The following is a 26,228-nucleotide window of genomic DNA, read 5'->3' as shown; positions in this document are numbered from 1 at the left end:
TTCTGGAAGCTTGTATTTACATTTTAAGTGTATCTGGTGAGTGGGCTGGAGACCTCGTCTGGGCTGGGGGAAAACAAGCCCTTCGGTTCTTTTAGTCTCTCCTCTTCCTTTTTTCTCCGGTTTCTCATCACTCCACGCAGGTAGGGGCTGAAAATGAAATCGACAATGATCAGTTTGCGGGGTCTGGGAAAGTTTTTTTTTAAAGAGGAGAAAAGGTAAAAAAAAAAGAGAAAAAAAACCTGGGGGAGGTTGGGGGAATTGAATGAATAAAAAGGGGAAGGAAGGCGGATCCACGTGGTTTAATCGGAGACAGACAGAGATCCCATTGTTCAAAATCAATTTAAAAAAAAAAAAAAAAGCAGACAGGGCGAAGGGGCAGGGACGCTGGGGGAAAGTAGCGGCGGAGCCGGGCACTTTGCAGCCGGGATCGGAAGGATCGGCTGAGCCGCACGCTCGGGGAGGGGCCGGGAAGAGTGTCGGGCACCATTAAAGTTTTTATTTTTCGTGTCTGTGCTAGCAGGTGTTTGGGGCCGGGGGCCGGCTCTATTTGCGCCACCACCCTCCCACCCTTCTGTGGGGGGCAGCCAACCCTAAGGGATTCGGCTAGACCCCGAGGTCGGAACCCCCAAGCTGGAGCGGAATTGGGGACTCAGGCGGGGGGTGGAGAGAACTGCATTTGAGTGGGCTTGGGGACGGGGGTGCGGAGACAAAAGCAGCAGGTGGGGCCGCCGCGGAGGGGGTAGCTCCTTCACCAAGGTGCCAAAAGGGGGTCTTTGAAGTGTCCCAAAGCCTTCTCTAATTAAAACCTCGGGGATCAGAGACTTCCTTTTTCTTTCCCTTTACTTTTTGGGGACCTGGCTGCAATTATGATGCGATGTAGGCAAACCTAACTTGAGGAAGGGCCCGGGGGGGGGGGTCTCCATTTTTTTCTTTCCCTGAGCGGATTGCAGTCGGGGACCTGGGCTCCCGTGCGGGATTCCCCGGAGGAGGCGCGCCGGGGCCCAGGAGAGGCGCGATTTCCTCCCGGCTCGCCCCCTCTCCGCCCACCCCGCGGCCGCCACTTTGGGGAGGGCAGGGGAGGAAGTGGAGGCCGGTGGCTCGGCTGGCTCCCCTCCCCCCGCGCAGTTTATAACCCGTCCATTGTGCGCCGCTGCCCCGTGTCTCCTCCAGCGCGACCATGCCCAGGAAGAAGGCGGCGGCGGCCTGGGAGGAGCCGAGCTCGGGCAACGGCACGGCCCGTGCCGGGCCCAGGAAGCGCGGTGGCCCGGCCGGCAGGAAGCGCGAGCGGCCCGAGCGCTGCAGCAGCAGCAGCGGCGGCGGTAGCAGCGGCGACGAGGACGGCCTGGAGCTCGACGGGGCACCCGGCGGGGGCAAGCGCGCGGCGCGGCCGGCGGCAGGCAAGGCGGGCGGCGCGGCCGTGGTCATCACCGAGCCTGAGCACACCAAGGAGCGCGTCGTGAGTGCGGGGCCGGGGCAGGGGGCCGGGGGGCAAGGGCCGCGGCACGTCACCGCGCGCGTCCTGACCGGGGGCGGCGGGGCCGGCGCAGGCCGCGGGCTGAATCATCGCCGCCGCCACCGCATAACAAAAGGGCGCGGGGCGGGCGCGGGCCGGGGCCTACCCGACCCCGCCGCCGCCCACCCGCGCGGCCGTTGGCCGTTGGGGCGCGCGCCCCGGGCCCCCCGCCGGGGGAGGGGCACCCGGAGCCCGCGCCCGCCCGCGCGAGGGGGTCATGGCCCCGCCCCCGGCGCCGCTCGAGCCGACTCTCTCCGCCTCCCCTCCCCCTCCCGCCCCGGGAAGGGAGACTTTTCCAAGTTGTCTCCGGCCGGAGGAGGGGAGGCGCGCACCGGGCCCGGGGCGCGGCGCAGCGTGTCCTTGGTCGCCCCTGGCCCCCTCTGGCCGCCGGTCGGCCCCGGCACCGCGGGGGAGGGGGCCGCCAGCGCGCTGCGGGAGCGGCGGTTCAAGCCGGGGCTTTGAGGTTCCCGCCGCCTCGGCTCCGGCGCTCCGGGGGGGCGGGGCTTGGCGGCAGCCGCGCATGCCCCGTGCGGTCCTGCGCCGTCTCGCGCCGCCGGGGAGGCGGGGGTGGCGGGCGCCGGGGCAGGGTGCGAGGGCGCATGCTCCGGAGAGCCCTCCCCCTGGAGGTCGGGAAGGGCCCCCACACCCCCAGAGGTGTTTGGGCTTTGTTCGTCACTTGTGGTCTGAGGGAACGAGCGCTTGGTGTGGGCTCGGTGCAGCACCCCCCCCACACCCCCGTGGTCTGAGTGGGCTTCAATTTGTTCATTAGAGTTGGGCCTTCAAATCTTAATTAAGATCGTGACCAATTCATATGCCTGCAAAACCCTGCGGAGCAAGAGATGTTACGTGGGTTCAGTGATGCTCAAACCCCACGGGTTTAGTGTGGGACATGTGTTTAGGGTCAAAGCTTTCACCAGATGCTCAGATGACTCCAAAAGAGTTAAGAACTTGCACTTAGGGTCTAGAGTCTCACGGTCTGGAGGGATCCTTTTCTCAGTCCGTACCAGCGTGATTTCCCCCGGGGGAGTTCAGACAGTATTTAAATGGTTAAAAATAATTGCACTTCTAGGTCCACTTTATAGGTGAGAAAACTGGGGCACAGAGTCTAAGGGACTAGCCCAAGATGACATGGAGCTAGATTTCCATTGGGCTCAGGGTTTTTTTCTGATGTCATCCTTAACGCCTCTGCAAATTGTTCATGTGGAGATGGCTTTGTAACTGCCATCTCAGTGGAAAGGGTCAACGTGTTAGATGGTGGAGGAGGGTGATGTTAAGGAGAGCCTGTATCACTGAAACGTGTCACCTGGGGTTGGGGACCAGGCCAGGACCAGGGTCATGGCCATGACCACAGTATTGAGAAAAGGGAGCGCAGGGACTGTTTTCCTTTAACAAATGTGATCTTCTGTGCGGGACTCCAGACATTTTCCCTCCAATCCTGGTGTTAAGAGGGAACTGAAAAGAAAGGTCAGCTGGGCTCTGCCTCTGCTGCATTGCCTCTCGAGTGTTTCCAGTCAACCTTTTAGAGTAATGAGTTTTGTTATCAGGAAGTAAAAGATTCTTACCGTGATGCTGAGATTCACCCAAGGAGGTAGTCACGGAGAGAGAGCATGTGCAGTGGACTGGCCAGCACACCATCAGGAGACTGAGGGTCCAACGAATGATGCTCTTCTGTGCTTCATGGAAAGTGCACACCTCAAGCTTTAAGTCACTTTCACTTTTAGCATCCGTTGGTCCAGGGTCAAGGCCAGGCCCAGGCTGTCCCATTGCGTTCCCAATGCCTTGCCCTAGGTGGGCATTGCCCCGAGTCCTGGGTGAATCCCTGGTGCCGGGTTCCTAGACTCCAGGGGAAGCGCCTGGGAAGCAGTCCTGAGAATCCTGTCTGCTGCCACAGGCCAGCGGCCGTCCCCAGCTCTTTTCAGAAAGAGACTTTTTACTGAGAGTTTCGCAAGCCTCGCTGCCGTTCAGGGCTGTTGGAAGGAGGTTTGTATGAGAGCAGCTGCCAGGAGTTGTCTGAAGCCGTGTTGCCTTCAGTTACCTCAAAGCGGCAGATGTTGGGCTTGTGAAAGATGAACCCCAAGTACTTGTATGGTTGAGGGACAGAGTTGCCTTGAGGAAAAGCTGTGTATTTTTATAAAACATTCTTAGGATTTCAGTCTCGGAAAATGCTCTCTCCAAGGACCTCAGGTTTCCGTGTAGTTGTATCAGATGAGCATTTTACGACCCTCTAGGTTTGATGCAGCCCGAATTCCCTGTGAACTTCGTAACCCTGTCGGTAAAGCGAGCAGCCTTGGCTGACTCCTAGAAGACAGGTGAGTGTCACAAGCTGTCCAGGTCTTTGTAGTTCTTCTAGTTTTGGGTTGCTCAGGTTTTGTGGGCCCTGAGACAACTCTGTTCCGTCTGAAAGGACCAAATAAATACAATTGAAAGCTGAGCTTGAAGCCTGTCTTAGTCGCTATTGATAGCCCACTAGGGAGTAGGCGTTGCGGCCCTCTCTCTGAGTGGTCTTCCCTCCGCCGGGAGCGACAGCCTTCTAAATGGATGCGTGTTAGAGATCGACTCTCAGCCTCGTACATGTGCTCCTGGCGCTTGGGCAGTGATTCAAAAACCGCTTTGGGCCAGAAACCCCATTTTGTTGATTGAAGAAGCTCGGAGCGTGTGTCCCGGCCAGCGAAATTCACCCATCCTGTTGGCAGACTGTTCTCCCAGCTTTTCTGCCACATGATATTTAGACATGGGCAGTATGACTGCCGATTTCATCCAGAAAACAATCTCTTGACCCATCGGTGAAGCCCAGGGAGGGTCCTGTAACCTCTGGTGCTTGCAGCCCTGGCAGCTGTCCCTGGGGTTCCTCTGGATGGAGCCCCCCGCATCCGGGGTCTTTCCCACCTGTGGGCGGGTTCAGCTCTGTGACAAAGAGGGACATGGGCTGTGATTTTTTTTTTTTAATTTTTATTTATTTATTCATTTTTGGCCGCGTTGGGTCTTCGTTGCTGCATGTGGGCTTTCTCTGGTTGTGTCGAGCTGGGGCTACTCTTTGTTGTGGTGCGCGGGCTTCTCATTGCGGCAGCTTCTCTTGTTGCAGAGCACGGGCTCTAGGCGCACGGGCTTCAGTAGTTGTGGCTCGCGGGCTCAGTAGTTGTGGCACGCGGGCTCTAGAACACAGACTCAGTAGTTGTGGTGCACGGGTTTAGTTGCTCCGCGGCACGTGGGATCTTCCCGGACCAGGGCTCGAACCCGTATCCCCTGCACTGGCAGGTGGATTCTTAACCACTGCACCACCAGGGAAGCCCATGGCTGTGATTTTTAAGTGGGTGTTAGGAGTTCTGGTCCTTACTTGAATTTTTTATTTCATATAAGGTGGAGGGAAGAATTGAATTATAAGCAGCCTACAGCAAAGAGTTATATAGATAACATCTAACGTGTGAGGAAATGAGGCCCATGACAAAAACACAGTTAAGGTACGGCTTACCACCCTCCTTGGACCACTGTCACTGGAGGAAACAGTTGACCAGTGTTGATCAACGTTTCCCACAAACACCTTGTGTCGGAAGGCTTGGGGTTTTGTATAAATGCTCAGCTGGCTCGATGGGCCAGTACACATAAGCCCTTGTCCCCTTGTGCAGGTGCTGGCATCTCCAGGTCACAGAGGAGACCCTGCTTGTGCCCAGGGTGATGGCAGCTAGTTCTGGCAGAGCTGCAGGTCCCGCGGCAGCCAGCAGCACTGCCGACCTGTTGCAGTGCTGAGCGCTCCTTGGTGTGGAGTGGTTTAGCCGTATCTGCCCACCTAGGGGCCGGTGGGGGCAGCCTGGCCTGAGGTCACGGCTCTTCCGGAATCCTCTCCCCACCCTCTGGCCTGGTAGCTCATCCCACGGTGCTTTGGTCCATTCTGAGTCTCTGCTGCCCCTCCACGCAGACCCGAGGAATAGTGGAGAGCAAGTCAGTATTGTGGGCAGAGACCCAGGGCTGCTCCTTCCACTGGGAACTTGACAATCCCCTGACGCTATTTGTCTCCTGCAGTAGACCTGTAGAATGTTCCAGCCAGGCCCGCCAGTTAAACAAAGAAGGGGAGATAACCAGGGGAAACTCGGCTCCCATTCAAGTAACTGGAGTCTGGGTGCTGTGGGGTTGGACTACCCCGATTAAGGTCATTCTCTGAATAATTGAAGTGTGGCGAAGTCATCCTCCAGTCCTGGCTGCTTTGTCGCCCCTTTGCATTGCTGACCGTGGGTGCGCGCTGTAGATGGACCGTCTGCCTCCAGCCCTGTACTCGTGGCTGAGCGGGCGAGCATGACAGGACCGGCGGGTGGTGGGCAGGGTGTGCCCGTGACATCGGGTTTGGGTTGCCCAGAGTTCCCTAAGAAACGGAATGCCCCCCATAAGGATGTGTTCCTCTTACACATGCAGGTACTGGGCTGCCAGCACGTACCGCCCGGGCAGTCACTGTGTAGGGCTTAGAATGACTGGATTTGCAGCTGTGTGGCCTTTTTTTCCTCACAGCCTTCCAAGAATGCTTCTGTAAACCGAAGGAAAACTCCTCCTTTGCTTTTAACGTCCTGGGATGCTGATGATGTAAAGGATGAAAGCAGAACGGGAAGTTACTGCTTCCCTTGCCTGTGTGGAACTAAGTGGAGCCTTCAGAAGTGGATCTTTGACTAACAGTCGACTTTAAAGAGTGTGCTGGGCATCTCAGAATCGAAGGGAAGGGCTGAGCACAGAACGAGTGCCACCCGGACTCAGACAGTGGCCTTTTTAAGTGGCACATGCTCCCCCTGTGACAGTGAGAGCGTGTGGCCCTAGTGATGGAGGATGGGGACTGAGGTATACTGGCGGGGCCACTGGCCATCGGTCCCCTGGCTCTCGGCCAGCAGTGAGGACGAGCCCATCGGAGGCTGCCCCATCTGATCCGCCAGCCCCACGTGGGTCTTCCTCCCTCCAGTGGAGGAATGAACACGGGGCTCTGCTGTTTTCCCCCCGCGGAAGGCTCCTGGCAGCGAGGGCAGTGCACAGGGAGGATAGGAAAGTCAACCGATGGGATCGCTGTGCAGAGATGCCCCGGGCCCCCAAAGCCTTCAGGTCCATGTGAGGTATGCTGTGCTTGCAGCGGGAAGATGCAGCCTTGGCCCTGAGGACAGCGGTTTTAACGCTCACTCCCTGTGTGACACAGCAGGCCTATTGCAAATACCTGTACAAGGCAGTCTGCAGAGCGGAGGGGAGGAATTGCTTTTGGCTTCTTTTGTAGACTTTTGCCAAAGATGTTTTAAAGAGAAATCAAAGGATAAAAAAGACCCTGGGCTTAACCGATGAGCTGCCGGGGCAGGTTCGGGATTCCACGTATGGAAGGGGCTGGCGAGGTGTCCCTCTGTCCGCTGTGTGAACCGCTGAGGGACAGCGTTAACAATGAATTATTCTGTTTCCTGCTGTCGTTGGACAGATTTGGGAAGCTAGAAGCAGCATTACAAGCTAATTCTTTCTCCCTCTCTCTTTGTCTCTGTAGAAACTTGAAGGGTCTAAGTGCAAAGGGCAGCTTTTGATTTTTGGGGCAACCAACTGGGACTTGATTGGTCGAAAAGAAGTGCCTAAGCAACAAGGTATGAGAAACAATTTCTAAAGAATAGAAGACGCTACTATTGATTGAGTGCTTCCTGTGTGCGAGGTGTCCAGTGTGATTCTGGTGACTGTCTGCAGGTAGGTATTCTCTTTACAGAAGTGCTCAGAGAGGCCAAGCGATTTGCCCAGGGCCACACAGCCACTCTAGTGATGGGGCTGGATTTGAACCCGGGTCTTGGGCAAGTCTCTCACTTGGGTACAACTCTGCTTTTGAAAATTCCATTGAGATTAAACAGAAAAATATAAGTAGTAGCCTCAAATAAACCTCGACACTTTTTTCCCCATCTTCTCATGTCACTTATTTTCATTAAGATGAAGAGGCTGGTGCTGTGGAATGTCAGAATGTCCTCGATATTTGTCACGTGTCAGATGGCGAACTTGTTAGACATTTCAAAAGAGTCCACGTTTCCTTGCAAACTGCCAGGTTGTTGCGGGAACTGGTTTGACAGAGCAAGTAGCAGTCTGGAGTGGAGGAAGCAGGGAAGCCCTAAGAAGTATCTTAGCCCCCAAGTGTTTTTAGAAAATTGGTGTCTTTTCTCAGGAGAATACTGGCCCATCCAAGAGAAGTAAGGCTGGTACTTTGCCATATTTTATGGCTTCTTGATTTCATTTGGAAAGATTCCCAAAGTACTTACCGGCATTGCCCGGTGAACAAATATTTGCACACTGACACTCCCTGGGGCCTCAGGATGGGCAGTGGAGATGACCTTAATCCATGAAAACAGCGGGCGGGGTTTCAGTGGCACTCAGGGTCCAGATGAGTTAGAAATGGGTTTGAGCCATTTTCTTCCTGTTGGGAAAAGTGCCCAGCCTTCAGGACCAAGCTCTCAGCCTGAGCTGCCTGATGGCTGGTGTCACCTGGAACCTCTCCTGGGACGTGATAACATCAGTCTCCCTGCCAGCCCTGGCGCAGGTGTCGCATTGTTTCTCCAAGCTGTTCTTTAAATGAGTGGCCCACTTGCAATTAGAGACACGCAGGCCCCAAGCGGGAAATAGATTCCAGAGGGGAACCCATGGCAGAGCGGGGCCGCCTCTAGTTGCAGGAATTTTGCCCCACTTGGGCTCATTTGAAGAGTGCCTTTTTGTCTTCTCCGAGGCCCACCTTTGCTTCCCAGATGTTTCTCCCTCTGAATGAAGTTTTATGTAATTAAACAAAAATTTTAAAGTCTTGCAGTGTCTTTCGGCTCTCTGTGAACTAGCCAGTAGACGTAACGGGAAGGGAGGGAGAATTTGTTTTCCCACGGGTGCCAAACATGAAGGGAAGAAGGATTTCCCCTCCCGCCCTCGCTTTTCCCAGTCCGTCCCATTCTCGAAGCTGCCTTCCTTCCGAGAGCCCATCGGCTCTTGGGTACGCGTCACTGGATCTCATAAAGTCAGCAGCCCCCTTCGTTTTCAAGATAACACAGTGATTTTGTGCTCCACCTCTGACCAGGACCAGGCCCTGGGCATTAACAACCTCCAGCCAGGCCGAGTGGCCCGGGACTGCTGCTCTGCATTTCGTATGACTAGGATCCCTCTGAAGAAGGTTCCTTGGGAGGCCCCGAGAATCCCTGCCTCTCATGAGCTGATGACATCTTGGGCACTGACATTCGTGGAGCTCATGCAGGGAAGATGCTTTGGCAGATCAGACCATCCACTCAGCTGTGAGGGGTCCGCTTAGCCACTCTGGGTCAGCCTTGGTGTCCCGTGGCGTCTCCTGGCACTGCGTGTTGTCCACAGGCATGGCACACGGCCGTCATGCCACCATGATGAGCAGACGTTAGCATAGGTGTGAAGGCTGTCGTTTCTGGTTTGCTCTTTCCCAGGAAATTGCTGGGTCTTCTTTCACCTTTCAGTGGTAGAGGAGCGTCTTCGGGTGGAGAAGCTCAGGGGTGCCCTGAATCATGGTAGGGAACTTCCCTCTCTTGCCTGACCCGCCCCAGGTAGTTCAATGAGAGGCCGCACCCGGCACCCTCTGCTGGTGGGGTGCGGGCAGGGTGGGGACGGACGGGAACAGTTCTACAGAGTTTCTCGCGTGGAGCCAGGTACTTGATGGAGAAGTTGACCTCTCAATCCGTTCCAGCATCCAGGTCAGTCTGACACAGTTGATTTCGGCAGCAGCTAGCATTTCATAATAGTCACCACGGACCTAAAAATGGGCTCGTTTTTCTGTCCTTGAGAGCCCCAAGTTGAGGAAATTAAGCCCCAGATCGGCCACGCCCTGTCCACTAACAAGGTGAAGGGGGGGGGTGTGATGGAGGCGGCTGTCTCCCCCCGCCCCCCATGCCCGCGAACGCTTCCCAGTGCCCTGCCCCAGGCACGGGGAGGCCCTGGCCCTCGGGGTGGGAGGCACGGGAACTCAGTAGGATAAGTGCTGTGACAGGATTCACAGGGCGCTGGGGTCCAGAAAGCAACGAGTTGAAAGGGGGATGCGGGCAAGGAAGGCTTCCCAGAGCAGGGGGTGTTTGACCTGAGAGGTGAAGAACAGAGGCAGGGGGCAGGAAAGGGCCTTCCGGGGGAGCAGATACACGGGCGGAGCTAGGGGTCATGACTCGGCCAGCATGGTGGGACTCCTGAGAAAGATGGGGTGCAGGCTCGGGCTTGGCCCCCAAGGGAGCCTCGTGGCTGCAGGCCCCCAGCCCCTCCCCACCCCCAGGTAGAGGGCCGGGAGGGTGAGGGAGACTGGGGGTCTTCTCCCTGCTCTTCGGGGTCGGCCCCCAGCCCAGCGGGGCTGCAGGGTGGAGGCGGTGGCACCTGCTTCTCGGCCACTGGCTGTTGGGCAGCTGGGTTCGGGCCAGAGACGGAGGTGGGGCGGTGTCGGTGCAGATGGCCACCGACGGGTCCACACCGCTGGTGCGCTGCCCCGGGAGCCCCCGAGGGTGGGCTTTACGTGGGGAGTGGGGGGCGGCCCTCTGGCTGGTGACACTGGGGCAGCTCTCGGAACCCACCGGGGCTCTGTAGCCGTTTGACGTGTGTTCCCTTTGCCTTCGCAGCCGCCTACCGCAACCTCGGTCAGAACTTATGGGGGCCCCACAGGTACGGGTGCCTTTCGGGGGTCCGGGTACGGACGGTGGTGTCGGGGTCATGCGCCGCCCACAGCCTCCTCATCACCACGGAAGGGAAGCTGTGGAGCTGGGGTAAGTACCACGGGGACGCGGCGAGACCCGTGGCCCGGCCCGCGGGTGGGCTCCCGTCCCCCATCCCCTGGAGGGGAGACCCTCGTCCGCCCTCCGGGGCTGTGCTGCTTGCTGTGCGTTTCCTCTCTTCCTGATGCCCGGCTAGTCTGTGCCCCGTGAAAACATCGCTTCCTCCCCTCCTCTGCCAGGTTTTGGTCTGTACGTAACCCCCGATTTCTCTGAATCCTCTTCTTTAGGCAGCCTTTTCCCGAACGTTCTGACTGACTCTGGATCTGATACCGAGGTGTGCCTAGTATCGAATTCCTATTTTAGGTGTGCTGTCCCCCCAGCACACAGCACGGTGTGACGTAGACCTCTGTTCTTGCCACTTTAAATGCCACCAGCTTTGACATCTGCCACGTGGTGACACCAGCCCGAGTCTCTGTTCCTCTGTTTCCTGTTCCATCGCCCCAGAGAGTTGAGTTTGCTCTTTCCAAGGTGATCTGCTTGCCCTGCCGCTGGACTCCCTCGCCTGGGTGCTGGGGGGCGCTGTCCTTGTCTTCTAGCCTCCCTTCCCTTTCAGGGTCCCCTGCAGAGTGCTTCCACGCCGCCTGCCCTGTTTCCTCATCCAGAGCCTTCACACAGGTCCCGGCTGGGGCTCAGTTTCCCCCACGCCCTCTGCTGCCTCCTGGGCTCTTCTTCCCGCAGGCGGTGTTGGCGTTTGTCCTCACCCTTTGTTTCTGGCCCTTTGGCTAGCTTTGGGTCCATAAGACTGCGTTCTTATTTTGGGATGTTTGAACCTTTTTTTTTTTTTTTTGCAATTTCATGAGTGGCTGTACCAAAGTCCAAATACATTAACATCTGTTGTCTTCCCTGCACTCTGCTAATTTTGTAATTCTGTTGAAAAAAAGCTAACAAGTGTGTCTGGCCCAAATTTAAACTTCATAGTTTCTTGGTGACACACTGACATTGCCACGATTTTCGTTTGCTGCCAGTTGGGGCAGGGTTGTGTCCCTCCCCCAAAACCCCCTTCTGCCCGTTGTGCCAACCCTGAACGCAGCCTCCTACGTCGGGGTTCCCAACTTCAGGTGTCCTCTTTCTGATCTCTCTACTGAATGTCACTTTCGTGTTGCTTCTAAAAATGTCCCCTCTGCCGACCCCCTGGGCAGGGAATGATTCTAAAAGCTGTGCGTCTGACCTGCCCCAGAACAAAGACGTGTCCCATGAGCAGACTCGCCGCTGTAGGGGGGATGAGCCAGTGGGAGTGTCATGAGTCCACAGTGAGTCCCTGGAAGGCTCAGGGCCCAGTCCAGCGCCCGAGAGCCTCGGTGCTGCGGCCCGGAATTCACGGGGTCTGCACCCGTTGACCACCTGGGCCTCTCGAGCCGAAAAACCGCGTCTGGTCCTCGTTCGTGCCTTTCACAGTGAACTTGGGCACTTTCCACTAGAAGCTGGTGTCCGCCTGTCCTGCTGGAGCGCCATAATCAAAGCCCGAGGACGGTTTTCCTGTAGTAACGGCGGCTGGTCACCCCTTCTCGAGCCCTGTCCAGGACAGTTGAGGCTCATCTTTGTGGCTCTGCTCCCCCTCTTTCATGACTGCAAGGTCAAAGTTCATTGTTGGGGAAGGATGTGGAAACCTCCCCCGCTTTCCGAATTGCCTGGCTTTCTGGCCCCATAAAATCTCCCGAATTGTTCGGTAACAAGTGTGGTTCTTCTCTTAGAGGTACCTGGGAGAGGCCCACCGAGGTGCTGAGTTTGGAACCCTTGTAGCCCGTGTTGAAAACTAAGTACGGTTTAGGGGGGCCAGCCTTCCGGCCCCCCAGCTCTCCACACCTGCTTTGAGCTGCAGGGCTGTGTCGGGGCAGGACTGTGGTGCAGAGGGCCTGGCAGGTCTCGACCTCCGGCACCCCCCGATTCCACGCCAGCACAGCCCCGGAGGTGGAGGTCAGCCCGTGGCCAGGGAGGGCCTGTGTTCAGAGCAGTCTTGGCCTTTGGCCGTCGCTGGGGTTCACGCGGCTAAGCGTCCTGCGAAGGCTGGTCTGTGGGAGGTGGGCTTAGAGAGGAGAGAAATACAGGGTCCACGGTAGACGCCTGGGGCGCTGAGGGAATCAGACTCCTGTGAGGCAGGTGTTACCATCTTAAAATACCTCGGAGTGAAGCGAATGAAGGAATTGGCGTCTGGCAGGTGTGGTGAGAAGTGAGAGCTGTGAGCTTCCCTGAGCGCTCGTCCGCTCGTGTGTACCATCCAGGTTGAACCTGGTTTTCTTCCATTTCCCTCGGGGGCAGAGAGCTGGCGAAAGTGCTCCGATCTGTCCCAGCCACTGCCCCAGAAAAGAGGGTCAGAGCAGGTGAGGTGGTGGCTGGTAGCTGCACGCCGAGGCGACTCTGGGGACAGCCCTGCGTATCTCATCTAGTCACCCGACCCCACCGGCAACCTTGAAAGGCTGGCATTGCCTGCGGAGCCGGGCTTGTGGGTTTGGAGGGCGCCTTCTGGGAGACCCAGCCTCGCCCGGCAGCTGCTCCAGCCGCCCTCTCTCCTCCTCCCCGCTTTATCTATCCTGCTCCTGACCCGCAGGGCGAAATGAGAAGGGCCAGCTGGGCCATGGCGACACCAAGAGAGTTGAAGCCCCCAGACTCATCGAGGGGCTCAGCCACGAGGTGATCGTGTCCGCGGCGTGTGGGCGGAACCACACCTTGGCCTTGACGGGTAAGGAAGGGCCGCTTCCCTCAAAATGGGGTCAGAGGCCAAATGGTCCACCTGGGGCAGGGGGTGGGGCTGCCCCCGTGACCCATGGTCACGATCAGAAAGATGCCCAGGGAGACCGCTGGACAGCTGCTTGAGGCATCGGGAGCCTAGCCCACGGGCACCAGTGGCTGGGGCAGCGGGAGGGTCTCTGCTGGGGAGTGGGTCTGCTCTGAGGTATCTGCCCCACCCCGTTTTGGAGAATTGTCTCTCTTGCATTCTTCCTGGCAAAGGAGCTGTTTTTATTATTTTAGAGCCTTTGATTCCAAGCCTAGTTCTGAATACTCAGCATTATTTTCCCTTTGGTGATGAATGTTGTTCTTTCCTTCCAGAAACGGGCTCCGTGTTTGCATTCGGGGAGAACAAGATGGGGCAGCTGGGCCTCGGCAACCAGACGGACGCCGTGCCCAGCCCCGCACAGGTGCCCGCCCTCCTCCGCCTTCAGGGCCTTTGTTTCTCGTTGCTTTGGGGTTGGCTTTTCTGGGGTGAGATCAGACATTCCTCTCCATTGTTTGAGTTACTGGGTCCCTTGTAAAAGGAGGATCTCGATGCTTTGAGTGGGTCAGGGTTAGATGTTCACCGGTGAAGAACATCTCTAGAAACAGTTTTTCATTCCGACTGAAATAATTTGTTCCAGAGGCCTGTTTGCAGCCTGTTCTATTCCAAAGTGAGAATTGTTACATGGATGTGATCGGTCTTTATCTGAGAATACTCTGAGTTTTGACTTTGTAACAAGTCACCGGCCACGTACTTAGAACACAAATAGGAGGTCGGTCGTCTCTCATTCCTGAAAAACTTTGGGTCATTTGGAGGCGTGGGATTTATACCTAAAAAGTGAACTACTGACATAAGGCAGCAGGATGCTACAGTGAGTGTCTGACGAGGGAAGGGACTTGGGTTTCTTGGTCTTAAAAAGAGACCTTGACCTCGGCCAAACGTACCTATAGTTTGCAGGATTTTCGAGGTGTTGCTGTTTTGTTAGCCATTTGCTCTGCAGTGGAATGTGACGGTTCCCAGAGTGAGCCGGGGCGGGGACAGAGCCCAGGACTCAACATCCCCTCCCCAGTCTCATCGCCTTTCCCCGCGATTTCCCGGGATGTCGGTACTTCACGCCCTCCAGTTCCTCCAGTCTGGCTTTCCCAGACCGATTAGTTTGCAATAGCGAGTCTTCTAAGCACTTTCTCAGATTTGTTTCCAAATCCCAAGCCAAATTACTCAAGGCCTTTGCTGTCTTCCAAGTTCCTAATTTCGAACCATTATATTTCTTCTTCACACCTTCAATTAAGGCTAATTAGCAAGCGGCTCTTAACAGTAGTACAAGAGAGTGTGAAACAGTTCATTTTACTGGTTGGCAATAACGCTTATAAAAGCTTTTCTTTTTAAAGTTGCGTGACATCAAAACTAGTGACTAGAGTGGGATTTGGGAACTACATGTGATTAGTTTTGTTTTCTGACACCTTCGTGCCCACACCAGTCAGTTGAATTCAGCATTCACTGGGCACCAGGATGTGTGAGGCACAGCGCTGTGCATTTTGAGGGTTACAAAGACCCGGGGACATGATTTGCTTGTCTGAACTGACTCTATACTGGGACGTATTTCTTTACATACATTCTAAGCTTTGTTGCCAGCGTTGTTGGGTCCATTAGAAGTCCTTTGTAGCCTAGTAATTGTTTCACACCAACCTGTGAGGAGGTAGAGACTTTATCAATCTTTAAAAAAAAAAAAAAGTCTAAAAGTCTGCTGTCTTTTCTTTTCAGATAATGTACAACGGGCAGCCAATTACCAAAATGGCCTGTGGGGCTGAATTCAGTATGATAATGGACTGCAAAGGAAACCTCTATTCCTTTGGGTGCCCTGAATATGGTCAGCTGGGTATGCAAAGTACATTTTTTAAAAGCTCTGTAATCTAACTGTATGTTTAGAACCAGAAGTCAGTGTGGGGCTTGCACACACATGGTAGAAATGTGGGTAATTGATCGCAGATAATAGCCTTGATCCATTAAGTGGATGTCCTGGTTAGTGGACCAGCATGTCGTAATTCATGGGGTTGTGGAGTCTGACAGTGACTTGCCTTAATGAAAGTCAGGGCTTGAGTCTGACAAAGGTTTTTTTTTCTGATTTGGGAATTCATTTTTGTATAAAAGGATATCAGAGCTCTTTTTTTTTTAATCAAACCACCTTCATTCATTTTCATATTTAAAGATTTACCTTCATTGAAAGTGAGGAAATTATACAAGAATAAGGTTGTTTTGAAAACCTCGGCCTGAGCCATTATTTCAGGTATACACACGAAGAGCCCAATATCATGAAAAAGTGGGATTGTCTTCCGGATTTTCATCCCTAAACAGAAGGGATGAAATTTACTTATTATTCATTGAGTAGAAAAGTAAAACTCAGCAGGTAGTTCTCATCAGTTCTCAGCGAGTGGAAAATGACTCTCCATCCTGACTTTACAAGGTCTCCATTTTCTTTTCCCATCTGACACCGAAGTGTTTTTTTTTTTCCCTTTCTGGCGTCTTCCCACCTTCCAGCTCCTTCCAAGTGGGAGGTGAGGAGTGGGCGCCCTCTGCTGGCTCCTGAGTTTCACGCTGCTCCGGATCCTCTGCAGCCCCTGGATCTGGGTTGCCTGGGTCTCCACGTCATTAAAAGCAGGCAGATGGAAGATAGTATAAATAGAACGAGGAGCATCTCGCTGGCCTTTAGACTTTAGGGAACAGTGACTTTGTGAAACTAAATATACCTAAGTCAGAAGTGAATAAGAGAGAACAGCCCCATGCACATTTCAGCTTTGGTTGCCAGGGAGTTGCCAGAGACTGTTGGAGAGACCGTCTCCGTGCAAGTTTCTGGTCTGCTTCCGGAAACGTGCGCAGCCCCCCTGCTGTCTGTGGCTGCCCCAGATCTGCAGACAGGCAGCTGGTCGCAGCAGGTAGGTTTTCCTTCAGGGAAATGAAATGCCCCTGGCAATGAGGATGACAGCTAACATTTAGTGAGCAGTTGCCATGAACCAGTCCCCATCGCAGCACTTTATACCGAATCTCATTTGCTTGGTTTACACTTGTTTAAAGGTATTTTGAGAAGTTGGCTTGATTTATATCTACAGAGTCAGTTAATCTTCCCAGTTTATTTTAAAACCGGTTTTCAGTGTGATTGTCCAAACCCAGAGAGATCCCTTTTCAGAACTAGAACTTGACCTCGGAAGGTGCATCCCCAGCGTGCACTCACCCCCGTGCTCGCTCCCACGACGTGTCAGGCAAGGCAGAGGCGAGAACGTACGTTTAACTCTGCTTTAACGACCATGATGATGTATTAGGTTACTGGTAATTCATAAAAAAGCAAGCCTGGGGGGCTTCCCTGGTGGCGCAATGGTTGAGAGTCCGCCTGCCGATGCAGGGGACACGGGTTCGTGCCCCGGTCCGGGAAGATCCCACATGCCGCGGAGCGGCTGGGCCCGTGAGCCATGGCCACTGCGCCTGCGCGTCCGGAGCCTCTGCTCCGCAACGGGAGAGGCCACAGCAGTGAGAGGCCCGCGTACTGCAAAAAATAAAATAAAATAAAAAGCAAGCCTGGGAAAGTGGCTTGAACTTTTTTGTCCGTTCTCGGCCCGTGCAGGGCTCCTTGAGGCCCCCAGGTGGGGCACAGAGAAGACCCTTCCTTTGGATCTGGAGCTTCCCACTTTTTTGTCCACAGCCCAGCCCAAACGTACACTCGCAAAGAATTTTCACAGAAGTCCTCGTTACAGATGGTGTCCTCGGGTGTTTCTTACTCTGTTCTATTCATTTTTCAAAAAAAGGAAAAAACTGGTTTCAACCCACAGCACCGATTCTATGCCCCACAAGTTGGGTCGCGCCTCAGGTTGGAGGACGCTACCTTGGTTGACAGGAGTCCCCACGAGGACCTGCCCAGCCTGGCTGGGCAGGTGCTCTGTGCTATGGCCGCTGCTGACGGCCGGCCCTGTGGTCGCTGCAGGACACAACTCGGATGGCAAGTTCATTGCCCGGGCGCAGCGGATAGAGTACGACTGCGAGCTGGTGCCCCGGCGAGTGGCGATCTTCATCGAGAAGACGAAAGACGGCCAGATCCTGCCGGTCCCGAACGTGGTGGTACGGGATGTGGCCTGCGGCGCTAACCACACGGTAAGGCTTGAGCGTTTCTGGCCTTTCTTCTGGCTTCCAGGGTGTCACGTCAGTGGAGACCCTTGGCTTTGCAAAGCCAGGAACTGACCCTGGCCCCCTCGACATCCCGCCCTCCTCAAGGGCTTCCCACCCTCAGTTGTCCCGGGGCGTCATTCTCCCCTGACAGCTTCTCCGTGGCGTCCACAGATGTAGCTGAACGTGCAGACGCTTTGAGTTGGGATCATGCAGTAAGAGTGTTTCTGCTTTTGTCTTTTGTCTAATAGAACATCATGGATGTTCTTCCAGGTCGATAGACAGTATCTCAGACGGGGTGTTGAACAGACTCAGTCATTAAGGGTGTTTCCTTTCCTTAAAGGTCAATCTAGATAAACGGCAATAAAATTTTGTATGTGCATCTTTTTTTTTTTTTTCTTGGCCGCTCGGCATGTGGGATCTTAGTTCCCTGACCAGGGATTGAACCCGTGCCCGCCGCAGTGGAAGTCTTAACCACTGGACTGCCAGCGGAGTCCCTATATGTTCGTCTTTTTATCTTAGTTGCGTTCCTGTGGTTATTTTGCCTGAAAATGCCTGAGAGTCAGACTTGGTTCTCGTCTCGCTTGAAGGAGCAGGGCCGGGGCTGAGAGTTCAGAGGCAGGTCGGTCTCCTGTGTGCAGGCGACTGGCTGGGTGACCTCAGGACTGGGAGCTTTCAGTCCCTTCAGGTCCAACAACTGATTCTCCCTTGTACAGCGTACTCAGGAGAAATAGATCTTACTTAGGCCCCTGGTGTCAAATCATGTTAATAAGTTGTACATTCACATGATTCAAACATGAGACATCAGGGATGCTGTGAAGAAAAGAAGATGGATTTAAAAAAAATTTTATTTTTTTTTTAATTTTTTATTTTTTTAATTGAAGTATAGTTGATTTACAATGTTGTGTTAGTTTCTGGTGTACAGCAAAAGTGATTCAGTTATACGTATTCTCTTTCATATTCTTTTCCGTTATGATTTGTTACAGGATATTGAATGTAGTTCCCTGTGCTATATGCTAGGGCCTTGATGGTTATCTATTTTCTATATAGTAGTGTGTATCTGCTAATCTCAGACTCCTAATTTATCCCCTCCCTGCTTCCCCTTTGGTAACCATAAGTTTGTTCTCTGTGTCTGTGAGTCTGTTTCGTAAGTAAGTTCATTTGTGTCACATTTTACATTCCACATATAAGCGATATCATATGGTCTTTCTCTTTCTGACTTACTTCACTTAGTATGATACACTCTGGGTCCATCCATGTTGCTGCAAATGGCATTATTTTGGTTTTCTTCATGGCTGAGTAGTATTCCACTGTGTATATGTGCCACATTTTCTTTATCCATTCATCTTTCCATGGACATTTAGGTTGTTTCCATGTCTTGCCTATTGTAAATAGTGCTGCAGTGAACATAAGGGTGCATGTAAGAAGATGGACTTTAAATTGTTGACATGTCACCGTGCACACTGCACCTGTGACCAGGTGGAGGTCACCTGTGTGAACCTGCCTGAAGGAGAATCCAAGGTGGGCGGGGCTTTTCCTCTGGGCTCTGTCTGCAGTCTAGTCAGGATTGAAATAGGAAGTGGAGTGCAGTGGCCTGCTCTGGAGACATCACCCTTGTGTTTCTGATGAGGGAAAGGGGAAGACTTGTGGCTTTAATAATAATAATTTGTTAGGGATGGAAAATGGTGTCCCTGGCCGGGAAAACATCCTCGCCATGTGGACCCGCTGCTGGTGCCTCCTCTGTCAGAGGCCGGTGTGGGTCATCTTGGGTGTTTCTGCCCTTTGCCCTTAGCCCTGGCCACAGGCTCTCAGAACAGCAGCCACCCCGCTTGTCCCCTGTCCCAGCGCTGCATTTTCTCTCTCCTGCAGCTGGTCCTGGACTCCCAGAAGCGCGTCTTCTCCTGGGGCTTCGGTGGCTACGGCCGGCTGGGCCACGCCGAGCAGAAGGACGAGATGGTTCCCCGCCTGGTGAAGCTGTTCGACTTCCCTGGACGCGGGGCGTCCCAGATCTACGCTGGCTACACCTGCTCCTTTGCCGTCAGCGAAGTGGGTCAGTGCTTCCCCGTCCGGGCCTCGGGAAGAAGGCATCCAGGGCCAAGTCATGGGTTTCCCTCCCTGGCTGTGTGCTCTGGTGGGGAGTCCCGTGACCTTTGCCCTATTCAAGACCAGGGACCTTGACTTCATCGACCTCCTGGATTCTTTGGACAGAGCCGCTTGTGGTCACCGGTGCCAAGCGCCGTGCCTGGCGGGTCCCAGTCCTCTTCCCTTTCTCCTTTGATGTTGCTGAGATGAGGATCCAGCTCTTGAGATGATGATGACAATGGAGACGCGTTTGTCTTTCCCAGGTGGTCTGTTTTTCTGGGGGGCCACAAACACGTCCCGGGAGTCCACCATGTACCCGAAGGCCGTGCAGGACCTCTGCGGCTGGAGAATCCGGAGCCTGGCTTGTGGGTACGTGGCTGTGTCTCCCGGTTGGACACACCCAGGAGGCGCCTTGTCCCTTGAGGGCTCCACTCTTCCCATGGGGCATAGGGCGCACCAAATTCTAGAGTCAGGAAGGGGAGGGACTGTGCTTGGGGCAAGAGGGGTTGGGAGGTCTTAGAACAGGTGACTCGCTTTGCTGCTTCTGAGGGTTTCGTTCTTCGAAGGCTTGGTGTGCTCTGTTCGTATTGCAGGTTCAAATCATATTTAGTTAGGAAATTTTAGTTACTGTGACACAGTGGGACCAAGAAAGTATCCTCAAGTCAGTGATTTTCCGTTTATTTTGAGGACACCTGTTGAACTCTGTAGCACTTCTTGATGAGGAGTTTTATAATGTTCATCACCTGCCGGGTTTTGGGGAGATGACAGTGTAGTTGTTGGGGGTTCGGTGTGGTTTTAATCTGAAACCTCTAGCCCCGCCCAAGTTGTCTGGCAAGTTCCGCCCCCTTTGGAATAGACTCTCACTTCATCCTGATTTGTTCTCTTCTCCTTTTCCCAGTGTGTTTATTCATCTAAAAGTGACCCCCCCCACCCCAAGAGCCCTAGAGCCCGAGTGGGGTGGGGCGGGGAGATCTGGGGCCCCGAGGCTCCTGGCTCTAAGGGCTTCTGCAGTTTGGGCCTGCGCGGGACAGCATTTGGGCTTCAGAAGCAGCCCATTGGCCCCGTGCTGTGTTGTTTGGAATGGAGTTTTTAGTGGGCCCAGCTTGATTTTAATGCTAGTAGGTCACACCCTGAAGGGAGCCCATGGGAAGTGCCCTGGGCTGCTGGGTGGGTGAGGTGCAGCGCTGGGCTGCCGCCCCCGGCGGTGACAGCCTCTGCCCGTTTGCAGGAAGAGCAGCATCATCGTGGCCGCGGATGAGAGCACGATCAGCTGGGGCCCGTCGCCGACCTTTGGGGAGCTGGTAAGCTGGTCCACCTGGCGGAGGCAGAGCCCTCTCTGGGTTCCCTGAACCACCCCTGAAAACTCGCAGGAGGAGAGTGTGTGCATGCGTGCGTGTGTGCGCTCGCTTGCGTGTGTGTGTGTGTGTGTGTTTCCTTGTTGCTTGAAGGTCTGCGATATTCCCTAATGTTTAGATCACTTGAGGTTTAATGAGTTTGCTCATCAAATAATTGTGAAAGTTCTTTCTGTCCACATTGTTAAGTTGAAATGGGGAAGTTTCAGATCCCATTTCCCCTCATGTTTTGTAAACCGTCATTGTGGGATGACGTCAGTAGGAAAGAGGATGGTTTCTCTTCCCTCTCCCCAGGAGAGTTTCAATCGACAGGAGCAGCTTGTCCTTTTAAACGGGTGGGGTCAGTTGTGACCATGCATTGAATCTTTCTGGTTTCCAGCCTCTTAGGCCTTTTGGGGACATTCTTCTCTTATTTTTCCCAAATAAGTTTGTCTGTGTTCCTGCTTTTAATCTCAGTCACTTGAGTGACTAGAACCCATGGCCCTCGGATTCCCCCACACCGTTGGCCTCCTCAACCAAATGTCTGATTCTTAGCTTTCTGGGGCGTGGTGAGTCCTTAACTTTTAACGTCTTCATCAAGAACAGCCGGGCTATGGAGCTCATCCTGACGGTCTACCTGTTCTACCTGCAATTTGATCGTCAGCCTGGCTCTTTTATTTCCTGCTGGGAACTCGGCCTATTTTCCCTTCCTTCTGCTCTCATGGGTAGGAGCTGATGGGGTGATGGAAGGAGGCGGGTGCTTCTTGACCCCCTGCGCCATCTCCAGGGCTGGTGGCCTGAACATGCCTTTTCCTCGGAGCTGTGTGCCCGCTTTCAGTCTGGTGGCTTCAGAGGGGGCCCCATGTGCCGCACACGCTGGGGGGCCCTTCAGAGGTGGCCCCATATGTGGAAGCTTGAAAGAGACTGAGAACCTGGCCCAGTTTTTTTTTTTTTTTAATTTATTTGTTTATTTTATTTTTGGCTGCGTTGAGTCTTTGTTGCTGCACGCGGGCTTTCTCTAGTTGCGGCGAGCAGGGGCTACTCTTTGTTGTGGTACAGGGGCTTCTCATTGCGGTGGCTTCTCTTGTTGCGGAGCACAGGCTCTAGGTGTGAGGTCTTCAGTAGTTGTGGCGCGCGAGCTCAGTAGTTGTGGCTCGCAGGCTCTAGAGCGCAGGCTCAGTATTTGTGGCGCACGGGCTTAGTTGCTCTGCGGCGTGTGGGATCTTCCCACACCAGGGCTCGAACCCGTGTCTCCTGCCTTGGCAGGTGGATTCTTAACCACTGCGCCATGAGGGAAGCCCCCTTGCCCAGTTTTTACGGGTTGTTCTTAGAGAAGGACAGATGTTCCTAGGGCCCATCAGAAATAGACTCTGAGTATCGATTTGGAGACTAGAGGGGAACGAGGGGGACTTGGGGGGCAGCCTCTCGTGTGAGGAGTTGGCGTGGCACTTGGCGGGTGGCAGCTGAAGCTCATCTGCCGTGTGGGCCCCTCTTTGAGCTGAGCTGAGGGACCTGTCCACCTTGAAATCGCCCATCTTCACACCACAGCACGTGACAGAACCCCCACCCCCACCCCAAGCAGTCCTTGACCGTCCCTTCCATCTCCGGTGTCCTGGAGTCATTGCTGATCATGGACACAGGTGGGGATGGGGACAGCCAGCACTCCTTGTGACCTGGTGGGCCTGAAGGGCCGCAGTTGCCATTTCTTCCTGCCCTCGCCATGGTGTCATCTGACCTGTGACTCTCCCTAAAAGGTGTCCTCATCACATAAACCCCTATAGCTCACGTCTTAGCGTCTCGGGCCTGGGGTTAGGAACCGGTCACCTGCTGGCACCTGTGGATTCTTGTTGCTGCCCGGGCCTGGCTTAGGGTCTGAGACGGCGGGGCTCGGCCACAGAGGCTTCCGGGCCCGTGGGAGGTCCAGCCACATGGTGAGGTTCCCTCTTTCTGACTGGCGTTAGTGACCCGGGTTCTGTGAGCATCCCTCTGTTTGCCTCACCAGGGCTATGGGGATCACAAGCCCAAGTCTTCCACTGCAGCTCAGGAGGTGAAGACGCTCGACGGCATCTTCACGGAGCAGGTGAGTGAGGAGCCCTGGGCCCGGGGGGCGGGGGGCAGCCGCGGGAGCAGAGAGAAAAGAGCAGTGTTGCATCGTGCCTCTTCCTGCTTCTGCTCTTTGCAGCCCGCTTGAGCCGCATCTGACATCTCCTTGTGTAGCTTTCCTGTGCCCCGTGCTAACGTTTTCTGCTGGGTGACAGGGAAGGCACAGAGGTGGGCCGGCTAGGCCCCGCGGCTGCTGTCAGCCTGAGGGACACCGGCCAGAGTCCAGCCACAGCAGGTTTGCTCCAGGCCGAGTGTATCACTCACGTCAGCTTGGTACCTTCACCCAAGACTCTATGCACCGTTAGGCTGTGGGCAGCTGGTGGGGCGAGGCCTCTCACCAGGTTGCCAGCCCTTGTCACCGATACGCACGTGGGGCTTGTGCCCTTGCACAAGGCAGGGCTGTGGTCCAGAGAGGCGCAGGGAACAGGGAGCACGGTCCTGAGTCCCCGCAGCCTCTGCAGGCAGTCGGCATCCAAACGCTGCCTGGGGGGCCTCTTTCCACCTTGTCTCCCGGGGCCGCCCAGAAGGCAGGCTAGCAGGGCATTGGTGGCAGGTCACGTTGACACTGGTGGTCCTCAGCAGAGGGCTTTTCTGAGCCTTTCAGGATGCCTGTGTTTTGACCTCTGTACTGACCCCCGTTGGCGAGCCCAGCTTCCCTGTGTCCCGTCGTCTGCATTGGGCTTGTCGGCTCCAAACTCTGCCTAGCCGAAGCACACCCAGCGCTGGTTTGTCCCCCAGGTTGCCATGGGTTACTCACACTCCTTGGTGATAGCGAGAGACGAAAGTGAGACGGAGAAGGAGAAGATCAAGAAACTACCAGAGTACAACCCCCGGACCCTCTGATGCTCCCGGAGCCTCTCCAGCTCCACACCTCTCGCGGCAGCTGTCATTTCCACGTGCACTGGGACGGGAAGTCACACGAGGAATTTTCAAAAGCAAAAGTTGACCGAAGGTGCATTTTTGTTAAGACTCCCTGAGGTTCCGTTTTTATAAGTGATTCAACGTCAACTACCTTTCCTGTATGCTTTCCAAAGTGTTTTTTTTTTCCCTCTTAATGATTAATTAAAATATTTGCTCATAGTTGACTTACCATTCCTACAAAAGAGGCAGAAACTTTGAGCAATCTAGGTTTGTTTTTTGTTTTTTTTTTTTAAGTTTTCCTTTTTTACCCCCCTCTCCTACATACACTTGTCAAAAACACCCCTTCCCGGTTGTGATTAGCACGGTGAGCCCAGCGGGTGCTACCTGGGAGAGGAGTCGCCACACGCTCAGAAAACAGTGTCCCTTGCAGGAGCCGGCAGCATCTAGGCAACGACCGTCCCTGGTGGTCAGTCTCCATCCAAGATGGCGCCCGTGTGCTCGGAAGCATCTGGGTCGCTTCTCTCCTGCTTCTCCTTCTAGCCCGGCTCAGGCCGTGTGTGTTCTGCTTCTCCCCTTGGCTGCTTCTAAGCCCCCCGCCGCCTTTTGGCCGCGACATTATTAGAATCTGCCGTTTTCCCCCCTGGTGGGGGATCTGTGTGTAGCCATTTATATCTGCTTTAGCTGTAAAAGAAGTCCAAATGAAAAGCAGGTGATGGTGGAACCAGTGGGGACTTGCGGGGGTGGGCAGGTGTGGGGACAGTGTACGTGGTTCCAGATGCGGCTCGAAGGCTCCTCTGAGCCGGGGCCGCCTCGCCAGCACTCGCTATTAGAGATTGACCAGCCAGCAGTAAAAAGTGCATTCTGGAGTCCTTGCAAAGAAGGATCAGCCCTTTGTGTACCAGCCTTTATCGCCTTTGTGCTTCTGTCTTTATTCCGAACCCCTTCCCCCCGCTGGATCCTGCTGGAAGGGGCCCGGTCTGTTTCTGAGGCCCGGGTTCCTGTTCCGCTAACCCAGCTCTCTAGTCACGTTTGCTTGGCTGTGTAACCAAATAGTTGGGATCACGGAAGAAGTCCCCTTCCCTGCGTGTCAGCACAGAGGCTGTGACTGCCACCCCGGCTCCCCGCCAAGTGCCCTGTGCCCGAACCCGTCCCCGGCGTCGCGCTGCGTGAGTTATGAGGTGCCTTTCCCGGAACCCTCCTCTCGCTTGGACCCAAGAGAGGCGACAGCTCTGGCTGGGGCTCTTGGTTTCGAGAGGGTCTGGACTGGTTTGGGTGCTTTAAAATAGATTTTTTAGTTCAGTGGTGCTTATGGGGAAAAGGGGATAGAACTTCAGTGTGAGACTTGGGTGATGGGAAAGTTAAATATTGGTCTTTTTTATTATTATTTTTTGCTTTGCTATTGTTACCACTTTTGTCTCCATGTTAAAATGCCAAAAATGATCTAGTCGTTGTTGCTTCTTTCCCTACTCGTCCCCCCTGCCCTGTCGCTCGGGGCGGTGGCTTATGCCTTCGCAGGGCGTGTAACGGTATCTGTCCTGGCCAGTCCCAAGGCCTTGCGGGAGGAGGCCGGCCTGCCTCTTTCTAATATTTAGTCTGACTTTGTGCTCGTCTCAACTGTCCTGTGTTTATAGTCCAGGGGAGAAGCTTCTGCAACTTCAGAGCTTCTGCTAAACTAACCTGATTTGTCCAAATCACCCCCCAACTACCACTGCTGACTCAAGCTTCCCTGCATAGAACCCCTCGGTTTCCTGACAGACCTCTTTCCTGGAATGGGCTTCGGCGCACGTGCTCCTTGTACCCGTGCAGCCTCCCTTGGGTTGTGCAGTCAACTAGAGGGTCAAGGGAGCAGTAGCCTGGGTCCTGGCCTTTGCAGGAGCTGCCCTTGGCCAAGTGGGGCTTCAATCTTCAAGTGGACTCATCTGAAACCCACCACCAGCCCGCTCTCGGGCCCCCTGCCAGGGACTGGAGCAGGAAAGGGATGTCCTTTCCACGTGGAGACTGCCCTGTTCTCCCACGATCACTCCTTGGGGCTTAGAATTTTAAAATGAACTTCCTAAGGGGGAAAATCCTTTAGAACAATGAGTGGGGGGAGACGGTCCTGCGCTCCTAGAGGAAAGGACACAGCAGCGGGGCTGGGGTGCGCTGATCCTTCGGGCTCCAGACGTGTCTTCCAGCTCAGGAAGGTAGACTGGACGGCTTAGCGCGAAGGGGAGAGTCCAAGGAGAGGTTGTGATTTGGTCGAAGGTGCCTGGTTTAGTGCTGTAATTGTCTTTTTTTATATATATATTTCTTGGAGTAAACATTTTAAATAAACGACATCATTGTTTACTCTGTTTTGGCTTCTGCACTTCTTTTTCAGCGGAATGAACGTAAGAACACGGAACGGCTTCTTGCGTGAGCCCTTCCTGCCCCGGCCCGGGCTCCCACTCTGGGCCCCGGGGAAGCGCGGGTCGTTTTAGCTTCTAGGCTTCAGCCCTGCTGGGGTTGGGAGGTGAGTGGAGCTCCCAGCTCTGTTCCTGGAAATGTGTGACCCTCAGGGACGCTTCAGCACCCCATTGGCCCAACTCAAAACGTGGAGTTTTTCATATTCATCGTGTGTCCTATTCCTGGGGCTTTGAGAGGAGGAGACGCGGAAAGCGCCTGAAGAGGGCTGTACAACGTGTGCCTTCCCCACCCTCCTCCACCCACTCCTCATAAGGGAGCCCTGTTGTCACTTCAGCGCTGGTCACAAATGTGCCCCTTGCAGG

The 26,228-nt window shown here is 54.6% G+C and overlaps 1 protein-coding gene across 3 annotated transcripts; it reads left to right on the top strand.

Moving 5' to 3' along the window:
• Positions 1-25,793, top strand: RCC2 (regulator of chromosome condensation 2). Of its 3 annotated transcripts, none has more exons than XM_079912100.1 (13): positions 1-36; positions 1,171-1,456; positions 7,008-7,101; positions 10,093-10,236; positions 12,791-12,922; positions 13,291-13,379; positions 14,717-14,831; positions 16,926-17,092; positions 18,974-19,154; positions 19,450-19,555; positions 20,415-20,487; positions 22,520-22,597; positions 23,359-25,793. In XM_079912100.1, exons 2-13 carry the CDS (start codon positions 1,178-1,180, stop codon positions 23,461-23,463), a joined length of 1,563 nt encoding a protein of 520 aa, XP_079768226.1. In that variant the 5' UTR covers positions 1-36; positions 1,171-1,177; the 3' UTR covers positions 23,464-25,793. The 3 variants fall into 3 exon arrangements, with proteins under 3 accessions (XP_079768226.1, XP_079768224.1, XP_079768225.1); XM_079912098.1 differs by lacking the exon at positions 1-36 and adding an exon at positions 51-140; XM_079912099.1 differs by lacking the exon at positions 1-36 and having other exon boundaries at positions 863-1,456.
• Positions 25,794-26,228: the final 435 nt, after the last annotated feature.

The sequence above is a fragment of the Stenella coeruleoalba genome (genome assembly GCF_951394435.1).
Source record: "Stenella coeruleoalba genome assembly, chromosome: 1".
Taxonomy (NCBI): domain Eukaryota; kingdom Metazoa; phylum Chordata; class Mammalia; order Artiodactyla; family Delphinidae; genus Stenella; species Stenella coeruleoalba.
Note: the sequence above shows the minus strand (reverse complement) of the source record. Positions and strands in the feature narration are given on the sequence as shown.

Excerpts from the sequence above, each read along its gene's own strand:
- RCC2 (XM_079912100.1), top strand. The coding sequence starts at position 1,178 with ATGCCCAGGAAGAAGGCGGCGGCGGCCTGGGAGGAGCCGAGCTCGGGC. Across the intron at positions 12,923-13,290 it reads CCACACCTTGGCCTTGACGG|AAACGGGCTCCGTGTTTGCA; the intron begins GTAAGGAAGGGC and ends CTTTCCTTCCAG. Across the intron at positions 19,556-20,414 it reads ATCCGGAGCCTGGCTTGTGG|GAAGAGCAGCATCATCGTGG; the intron begins GTACGTGGCTGT and ends GCCCGTTTGCAG.